The sequence below is a fragment of the Neltuma alba genome, unplaced genomic scaffold (genome assembly GCF_004799145.2).
Source record: "Neltuma alba isolate B1F8T4 unplaced genomic scaffold, ASM479914v2 tig00004000_pilon, whole genome shotgun sequence".
In the NCBI taxonomy this organism is placed as follows: domain Eukaryota; kingdom Viridiplantae; phylum Streptophyta; class Magnoliopsida; order Fabales; family Fabaceae; genus Neltuma; species Neltuma alba.
Window position 1 is genome coordinate 71,754 of NW_021633516.1, and position 10,532 is coordinate 82,285.

A 10,532-nucleotide genomic window follows, 5' to 3' on the forward strand; every position below is an offset into this window, starting at 1 on the left:
GGTTTGTTTTTTAAAGAATTAAAGTGTACGAAGATTCGTCTGTAACCTTGGCATCTGAGAGCGGGCACACATTCTTATTTACTTAAAAGGTGGACGTGTCATTCTTTTGGCCAATGCAAATCCCACCAAGACTGAGATTTTTTGCCCCAAAGTAAATTTCTATGTGATATATGTTTCTGTTCGAATTATTTAGTTATCAATTGCATAGACCTCACCCTTCATATACTCAACGGGACATCTGGTGCACACTGAAGCAACTCAATACCATTACTAGAAAACATAATAATTTCATGACCTAATAGCTAATAGCTTAGTGGCATAAAAACTAGAAGATCATGGGTTAAATTTCACTTGGAACTTCTTCGGTATATACATACTATTTTTTTTTTTTTAATTTTTGTGGATCCAAAAGATGTTCATCTTAAATTCAATATATCAAATTACTCTTGCACTATTTACTAATATTGTAATTTTTTTAAAATAAACTATATATTTACATAATAATATTTTTTAAAATTATAACTAGCATTTAATTTTAGGTATGTCTCCAAATAGCTATATATTTACGTGGTTTTTTAAATTACTATATTTAACACTAAATCTGCAAAAAATAAAAGATAATTTTTACAATACTTACATCAATTATGTCCAGTTTTTTTAATAATATATGGCCACATGTTTTATTTTTAAAATATTAGTATTTAATTATAAATTCATATGAAATAAAAAAAGACATGAAAATTTATGACTTGAAAACTTGACATAATCTTTACTTAAGTTTTTTTTTTCTTTTTAAAAATGATATACTATCATTCTTCGGCTTGTGTTTTTACTAGACAGCAAAGAGGTAAAAACCGGACGACGAGCATTCGAATTCCAGCTCAACAAAAGAAAAGGACAATTTATGCATTCATTTTAAATATTGTTGAGAAAGAAGATATTACTTTTGTTTTGTTGGTGTATGCGTGACTGCAGGCCACATATTCGACATTTGTATAGGAATTTATTTGAAATTACTTTTTTCTTGGCAAAAAGAAATCATAAAATTAATTACTTGATACAAAATCATATAATGAATTTTAGATAAAAGTGCTGTGTCTTTAATTTTATATAAACCTTAGTTCATATCCTTCATGTTTTTCCAATTCTTTAATCGTAATATTACAATGATGATTTTTTGTCCAATCATTATTATTTTAAAAAAATTAGAGATAACATACCAATATCTGTAAATGTTTTATTTATAAGTGCTCTTTTATCATAATTTTCAATTATTTTACAAATTGAATGTTCACTTATCCCTAGAAGAAACGGAGGTTCAACTTCCAACCAGAGAGCGCTTGACGCTGAAGTCTGATCGGTAATTACTAGGCGAAGATCACAAGTCCGCGACTGATTCATCGATATCCAATTCGGAGTCCACAGTTGTGGTCCTCGTCAAGATTCTTCATTTTCATCGTCTTCCTACAACTGATTTCAAGAATACCAATAGTCTCTGTGAATTCAATCCCTTCAATTTCATGCCCACCTGAGTCTTTGAGCTTCATTTCTAATTGGGGTTTTGTTTTTCACTGTCAAATCGAAGACTTTTTGCTTATGAGACTCTGGAAGCCATGAATTTTAGAAGCTTGGAAGATTTCTGGGCTTTCTACATGAACCAACATTCAAAGCCATCCACAAGGCGTTGGCACTTTGTGGGCACACTCTTCAGTATCATCTTCTTTTTCTGCTCTCTCTTGTTTAGCTGGTGGTTCTTGGTTTTTGTACCTCTCTCCGGGTATGGATGTGCTTGGTACAGTCATTTCTTCGTCGAAGGGAATGTTCCGGCGACTTTTGGGCATCCGTTTTGGTCCCTCCTTTGCGATTTCAAGATGTTTGGTTTGCTTACCGGTGGAATGGATAGAGAGATCAAAAGGCTGGGGAAAAGACCTGTTCTTCAAGTGTTCTGATTTCGGTGTAAGCAACTTCAGGTCTTTTTAATCACATCTCGAGCGAAAATAGTCTGCTTCTTGATTTATATTGTTCAGAAACTAGGTGCTCTGCGCATTTTACAGAAATTGAGCAACGCTTTATATAAATTGGATATTTGATATTGATATTTAGTGGTAATTGTTGGCCATATACTTGATTATAGTGAGTTCGTTGGCCTCTATGTTATATCCTGTTGGGCTGGATGATTTTGTTACATTTTTATGCCTTAGAGAACCCGTGGGCGTGTGCTATGCTGTAGGTCGATGGTTTGGATGATTTTGCTCGCAGATTATAACTGAAAATTAATCCCACAGGCTAAAGAGAACTAAAGGAATCTGATTGGCTGACCCCCAGAATTCAAAGACATGAATGTTGAAATCTTTTGATAATGTCAAGAGCTCAGTTCTCAACCTGAAATGGACGATGTGCTGAAAAAACGTAGAGCAGACTCTTCACAATTACATGTTTCAATCAATTTACGCTATAAAATTTTAGTCTGCCTTTCTTCAACATGTCAGGCGGTTTAACCTTGTTGGGATAGCTTTTACTTTTTACATCTAAAACTTAATTTGTTTATGGAAAAACAGAGAAAGCTCGCTTTGAGCTTTGAGCTTCTTTGCTGGAGTTTTCATTTCCTTGGATCTTTTGTTTTTGTCTTGTTTTTCTGGTGCAGTTTCATGAAGGTGTTGAAAGATTAGAGTTAAAATTCGTCTATGACATAAATTGAAAATATAATGTCTATATTTCTAAACAAGCAGTAAAACTTCTAAGTTGGTTGTAATGTGACAATAGGTGTAATATCCTCCACTATCAGCCTTCAGTCAATGGACCTTTTGAACGAGTGGGACGTTCATAGTTTTCATTATTAAATGGGACCAGCTTATTCAATTGAAGGTTCAGTAGATTTATATTACCTTTACTGTTGTTTCTTGTTTGACAGCAAAAACTTTCATTATCATCTTGGTTTGTTCCTATTTTTCATGCTTTCATTGGAACATAGTTCTTTTATAGTTTTCTGCCCGGAACTGAGTCTGTATGATAGTTCAATATGTTTAGTGTGTCCACAGTCTATGTCAATAACCTATTATCCTGTATGCACCTGTGAAATACCAGTTATGCAAAAGAAAGCTTTTAGTTAGACCTAGGGATGCAAATTCCTTGTCATTGTTTAATAGTGGATTTTTGATCCCCAGTCAGGGATTCCAATTAATATTTTACTGAGTTGTTAGAATTTGGACGTTAGCTGTCCATATCCCAGACAACCATTTACTTAATTTGTTTGAATACTTTGTGTTGATCTTCTAAAGTTCATATGTATATAGGAGTACTTACTTGTTTTTCATCTCTGTCTAATTGAAGTAACTGAAAAATTATTTGAGTTCAAGAACATTTCTGAGTGTTGTCTTTTGGGTTCTCCACCGCCTAATCTAAGTCAGAAGTGAACTCCACTGTAAAGTCAACCTGGCATGTTTGCAGTTCTATTCATAATTGGTTTATATATAAATATTATTTTTATCATTTTTAAACTCGCAAGTGTTTGTTACCTTATTTTGTTGTCATGGGCATTGTGTTCACAGGTATATGAATTCATGACTTGAGATGTCAAGACCAATACCAGTATGAGAAGATGGATGTACACATGCATATGTTTGGCCACCAGTCTTTGACTGGGATGGCTGTGTTGTTCAAATTCAAAATCATGCTATGAATGTCAAGTCTACTAGACAGCGATCTAGTTGACTTCACATATCTGGGAGACTAATTATTTTTAGTGATATCATGGTATTCTATGGTTTTTATGTCCATTGAAACATTAGTTGCTACTTGTTAGCATGGGTGAGTCTCTATTCAATAAGTTCTTGTATCTGTAATGATCTTAGATTCTCAGCAAAACTTGTCCGGAGGCTGTATTCTGGGAAATAAGATATTTTTGGACTTTTATCAAAACAAAGATATTAGAGTGCACGTAGAATTTCATGGTCTTTGTTCCCTCGAAATTACTATAGAACATTTAACAAGCATGCCATGATTATAAGAAGTAGGGTTTTATCGTGTTTATTCTGCCTGCTTTATAAAATAATTAACAGGATCAAGCTGTCTTGAAGGTTTCTGAGGACTGTCTTGTAAGTGAAGAGCCTTTGGTAAATTGCTGTGCAATGACACAGCATGCATGAGAAGTGTTGCTACTAAGTTATTATGAAGCACATCACAAAATGTTAGTTGAGATAGTAAGCGGTTTCATTTTCGTAAGGAAGAGAACAAAATTTGAATTTTGGTAAGCGCACTTATTTGGAAGGCTTTAACTTTAAAATTCCCAATGTGATAAAAATTAGTCTCAAGCATAAAATAACTCAAGAATATTCTGGGTATATATGCATATATGTATAAAGAAAGTTATTGTAAAGGCCAAAAAAAAAAAAAAACTGCAAACAAGTATCTACATGTTATTTTATTTTTTTGCCAGGTGTCCATATGTTATATATGTACACATACATTATAAAATGCACGATTGTCATTATTAACAGTGCAATCTACTTAAGCTCATATGGGAAGTTGAAACCCACCCATCTGGAAAATACATTAACCCGTTTGAACATAATTGTATGATGCACATGTAAAAGATGGAAGGGATGTCCAAACGTGTATTAAACTCCTTAACAAAATCCATTAATTAATAAAATCCAAAATCCAAGCTCTTATTAGTGGAAAAATGAACAGAATCAAGTACGTACAAAGTAATATGAAAGGCTAAAACTCGACTTTTTTCCCCTCACTTTCTTTCCCTTCCTTTTTTGTTGATGCTACCTTTTATTTCCTTTTGGTTCAGGTAATATGAAGATAATTCTTATATAACTAGAGTTCATACTACTCAGGTAATATATTAAATAGACAAGTTCTGGAAGTTTTTTTTGGGGGGATTTATCAAGATTCGAGGTAGAAACTTTCAATTTAGAGACGCCTCATTTCCTTCTTTCTGATCCCGTATTTAATGCTGGAATTTGAATTATTTAAGAGATGGAATTTAGGGGGCCCTTGAATCCCTTCTAGTGTTAATAAAAAAACTAATACTCAATAAACAATATAGGGAAAAGGGGGACAAGTGGGTGACGATGATGAACATAGCTTGATATGATACCATAGTAACTTGCCTCGCTCTTAGTAATATCGATCAATTAAGGTGGTTGCGTATCTCCAAGCTTCTGGAGTGCTTTCTCACCTTCAAATTCTTGCGGCCTGCCGTACACTGCAGCTTCCTCATCTCTAACGATAGGCACAGGTTGAAAAAAAAGAATGAATGATAGTTTATGGTAAAATAAAGAGAGAATGATGGCTTTAAGGTTTCTTATTAGTTAGTGTTGAATGATATTATAGTTTTGTTTCCTTTTAGTTTTTCCCGCCTTCAAAATATGCTAGACGAGTTCAAATAATTCATCTCAATTAGAAAATGATTTTGCGTTTTTTTTTTTGAAATATGAGAACATCATATATGTGTGTGTGCATGCACACGCATATGTACGGATTGCTAATTAGTTTGAAAACAACTTTACCTAAGAACATTTGGAGGGTGTTTGGATACCCCAATAATCACTTTTCAGAAGTACTTTTTTTCAAATCGAAACACTCTTTCACATATTTACTTCATATACCGTAAAAACACTTTTGAAACCATAGTTTTGATCTTACCCAAACACCTTTTTGATCTACTAACAGATCACTTGGATCATAAAGTAGGTGAATTGAGTTTTAATACTAACTTGTTAGAAAAAGAAAACTGAATCTGAATTAGTCTGTTGTTCGTATGCCTAACAGTATGATTCCAAAAAAGGCGCAAGACACTGAGTGGCCCAAAGGTTCATAAATAAAAAAAATCACCTTTGGAATGCAACGATATTTTTGTGGCTGTTTATTCTTACTGTATAGTTGAACAAAATCCAATGGTCGGACAACTTTTTTACTTTCTTCTTTGATAAAACCAGTCATAATAGGGATTTTGGATTGAGCTGCTAGCATCATTTTCATGGAAGAACAAAAGATACAATCGGTATTTCTCTTGGCGCTGAGAACTTCATCTGAACAAGAGCGTTGGAACCAAGACATGGGAAAAGGATAGACAATGGAAGGGTCTTTTGCACTAATATTCACAGAATGAAAAATCTGACTGATATAAGGGAAGCAGAATCTAGGAAACAGCTACCTTTTGAACGGCTTATAATCACTACATGAGAAGAAAATTGATACTTTACATTGTGATCCTAAACCTAATTCTCTTTATCTGAATATTCCGGCCTCATTTTGAACTATGCAAACTGGACAATACAACTCAGCTGCACAGCAAATACCAAAGGGCCTAGCTAATTACAGAATAGAAGCAGGCAGCCTATATGTGTGATGGCCACATCATAGTCAAATCCAATTACAAATTGAAATTAATCCCACAGACAAGCATCAATAGATGCAGCTGATCTTGTTTTTCCCAGATCGAATGCACTTCTAGCATCTTATTCTTACCGATAGAGAAGATGTCATGGGCATCAAATGCCAGTCTCACCAATCACCTCCGGCGTGCTGCACCAAAATGGTGGTGGGCTTTGCTGTCATTTTTTATCCTGTCAGCATACATCGGAAGGCGAATTATCTCGTAAATTTCATTCAACAAGATATCCTGTGTGATGTTGTCTTTTATGCTCCGCATAACCTGTAGTATATTGAAAAAACATCAGAAAGAGAGAGAGAAAAGAAAAGCTGAGCTAAAGTACAGCTTAAGACAAGCGGAGGAATATAGCTAAAGATTAAAGGGCCAGAGTAGGACCTTCTTGTAAGTATTAACATCATTTGGAGTTGATTTATCTGTCCTGGTTCGCATGTATACCCATTCCTGTTCATTTAAATCCCAAGAACACTCTATAATCTTCCCCGAATAAAGCAAGGGATCTGAACCATCTGCAGATAGGACTATCCAGTGAGTAATAGCAATGAAACCAGTCAAAAAGGAAGAATCAGTCATGAGCTAAAATTAGCCTTCACATCAAAACAAATCATAGCGGATAGTATTATTAAAACATGATCCCAAGACATTGATAGCGATAGCAACCATTTCTTGTCCTAACCAATTTCATGGCAAGCGCTTCCACTGAATGCTTGTGACATACGAACATGTGCTACACAGAAATTAACAATAACAAAGCCAAAGATATGACTTGCAAGGGCACCAAGCAGAGGCAGCTTGCATAATCAAAACTGAAAGAGGTGGTCGGCATTTATTTTCTTTTCTTTTAACAGAAAAGGATCTCATCTGACTAACCTCTGAATGCAACTCTACTCCCTTCCATGAGTCTCTTCTTTCCTCGTTCATTAAGGAACAGTGACTGGCGATCATCATCAATCTGTTCACAGAAGATAAAAATTAGGAAGATCACAAGTAACAAACTGGAAGTGACCAAGAATACGTAAAAAAGAAGGGGAAATTAAACGCAATATCCCAAAATCATATGCTATAAGCTGATGATACACCTCAAAGAGAAAATCTACTGAATTCATCTCAGGATATTTCCACTTCAGGAGGCCTTCATGAGTGCGGGGTACATAAGGATCATCCCAACCCTGAAAATTAATAACATCAGTAAGGACCTAAATTCAATTAAAAGCATGAAAAAGGAAAAGTAGAATTTCATCCTCAGGAAGTAGTACGCAAATCCTGATTTGACAGCCAATGAAAGCAAAGTAAGGGGGTGTTTGGATAAGAACAAAACTATGGTTTCAAAAGTGCTTTTATGGTATACGAAGTAAATATATAAAGGAGTTTGCCTCGATTTGCGGAAAAGTGCTTCTGAAAAGTGTTTCTAGGATTATCCAAACACCTCCTAAATACCCTAAAAGGTTAGCATTGAGACAGAAACAACTTATCAACTTATCAGATAAGAGGGGAAAATAATTCTCATGTTAAGTACATTGACACTGATCGAAAACCCACCTGAAATATGAGGCCATCTGCATCATGTGAGAGTTTCTTAATGAATTCATTTAAAAGCTTTGTGACAGTAGAGAGCAACCAAAAATCTTTCCTCCTCACCTAATTAAAAAATACAAATATATTACCAGACAAGTTAATATAAAAAAGAAAAAGACATGAAGCTTAAACTCTGATCAGTCTAGGGTTAGTGATGCATACCCTGAATGGTTCCAGGTCATATCTATAATAAGGATTTCTACTCTGGTATGTATTATGCCGTTCCTGGTTTCTAGGTTCAATCACCTCTTTCTCAAGCATCTTCCACCGTTCATAGAACGGTCGCTGGACCAAAATTCAAAACTTTGAACACAACGAGCTAGGTGCAGTTTTTTTTTTAATCAAACAATAAACAAAACAAGAAAACATATTACATATTATTAAACAAACATTAATATAAAAGACAAGCTTAGGATGAAAAGGAAATTCCAGTCAGGCAGGATGAATATCCACACATAAAAGCAATTTTGAGGCAGTAGCACCTTGGACAAAAATGAGAAATATGTGTATATCAGTGTTTGCTAATTTATGCAACGACATATTCCCCTGTGCAGTAATAGATGTCTAAAGGCCTGGGGCCAGTTGATGGAATCAGACCATAGATAATATGAAAGGAAATAGGAATGTGTTAGAGAAAATTAGTAAGTACACAGAACACCCAAAACCTCTAATAAACCAGAGGGAAATCTCCCCAATAGAGTAACAAATCAATTCAAATCTGCCTAATGCTACTTCCATGCATCTATTTATTATGTAAAACGCACAATTAAATAAACTAAACTCCTAGGACCTATATTAACGCGACTACATGCTGCCTAAAAATTTGAATAGTGGCCCCACATCAAATTGTGCCTTCTCCAACTTCTAGGTTGACCTGGCCTGCCACTACCCACTATTTCCATCCATGCCAGCTCAGTAGCTCTTTTGTTTCTCCAGAAATAGGTACAAATGCTATTGGATTATTGGATTCTCATCTCAATGATTCCCACCAAAATTATACATAAGTAGCGCACGCCTGAATCTTCTAATTGAAGCAATCCATAGTTTCTATCTATTACAGAGCCAACAGCAAAGCATGAAGGAAACACAGTTCTCTTCATCCCCAACCCGCACCCAAGAAAAATTAGAAAGCGTATAGATCTTGAAACTGCCGGAGATGCAATAGGTACATTTAGACTGCAACATGAAAAAGGTGCTGTTTTGCTAGCAGCACTAATAAGAAGGGAGGTAGACAATCTAGAGGAGAATCATTAAGAATCCATCTACAGTTTACCAGTTGACAATGAGCATCACCATTAAGGATGAACCAGGAAATTAAGGAGTTTAGTTGCATGGCAAATCTAGAACGTTTTAGTAATGCATCACATAATTAGAGATAACAGCAAGTGGGAACCATAAATTTTTCCTCCGCAACAAGTATGAACCAATATTAGTTAAAAGCAAAAGGTGAGCATCCAGCCTTATAATGGGATGAGATATAAAGCAAACCTCTATTACTGGTACATGGTTAATTGCTATCATATCATATATAAGATATCTCCTCTCCTGTTTCTGTGAATCAGGCAACGTATCAATGATCATCTCCCCATCAAGTAACGTGTAGTGGTGGGTCTTCTCAGCCAAACCCTTAAAACCGAACATAACAAAGTGTCAATTTGGGCATCAATAAATTAAAACATCTCTGACAGCCACTCCCAGGAACTTCCAGTACAAAGTTGCACACATACATCATTTGAGCCTCTGCAAGGAAACCTCATTTGCACCCTTCGAAAATTGAAACTTCTATCAATCAAGTAACAGCCATCCATAGTTATTAGCATCATATATCTTGTTCCATCGGCTTTCCATGTTGCATAATAATATCGCTGTCGTAACAATTGTAAATTTTCCCTGAAATTTTAATATAATCAAATCTAGTTAAAAGATAAGGGACAAGGCATTGGAAATAACTTCTACAACCAATACGATTATCACAAGTAAAATGTAAAAACCATGGATGCATAGAGATAGATGACAAATCCAAAGGTGAAAAAATGCCTCTGAAGATGTGGGTATTCCTCTCAAACCAACAACCACATATTCTGCGCCTTACCACAAAATCAACACCCCCAAAAAAAAAAAAATCTTGTTAAGAACCCTCTCAAAGAATTTGTTGGAACTGGCCCAAGGCACAAGGACATACCCGACAATATCTAAAATACCAAAGAGGCTGTTTGAAGGGTAACTCAACGATGGACAATAAAGAAAAAACAAGGGCAAAGTTTCTAAATCAGATTTCCACATGACACGAATCAAGAGAAATGGTTTTATGGGGCCATCAAAGCAGCATTATCAACAGCGTTTATCCTTCTAACTATTGCAGTCTAAACAAAGGAATTGATATTATGAGGAGCTTTAGATTTGAAAATTTTCTTATCAATTACAAACCTTTTCCTCCTTGTAGAATGAGTATGGAACCAAAAATAGGATTTGCAAGAGAAGAAGTAGATGAATCAAGATTCCAAACTCACGCCTCTTGACTTGAGCAAAAAGGAACAAGAACTATAAAAGACAA

The 10,532-nt window shown here is 35.1% G+C and overlaps 2 protein-coding genes across 2 annotated transcripts; one reads left to right on the plus strand and one right to left on the minus strand.

The window, feature by feature from the left end:
• The first annotated feature begins 1,350 nt into the window (after positions 1-1,350).
• LOC114743364 (uncharacterized) lies at positions 1,351-3,913 on the plus strand. The gene is made up of 3 exons (XM_028931572.1): positions 1,351-1,495; positions 1,586-1,956; positions 3,549-3,913. Exon 2 carries the CDS (start codon positions 1,614-1,616, stop codon positions 1,947-1,949), a length of 336 nt encoding a protein of 111 aa, XP_028787405.1. The 5' UTR covers positions 1,351-1,495; positions 1,586-1,613; the 3' UTR covers positions 1,950-1,956; positions 3,549-3,913.
• Positions 3,914-6,079: 2,166 nt separating this feature from the next.
• On the minus strand, positions 6,080-9,887 carry LOC114743360 (mRNA-capping enzyme-like). Its single transcript, XM_028931566.1, has 8 exons — positions 9,706-9,887; positions 9,467-9,604; positions 8,141-8,263; positions 7,943-8,041; positions 7,483-7,572; positions 7,274-7,355; positions 6,782-6,912; positions 6,080-6,667 (listed from the first exon to the last, which is right to left on the minus strand). Exons 1-8 carry the CDS (start codon positions 9,799-9,801, stop codon positions 6,524-6,526), a joined length of 903 nt encoding a protein of 300 aa, XP_028787399.1. The 5' UTR covers positions 9,802-9,887; the 3' UTR covers positions 6,080-6,523.
• Between the last annotated feature and the right edge of the window lie 645 nt (positions 9,888-10,532).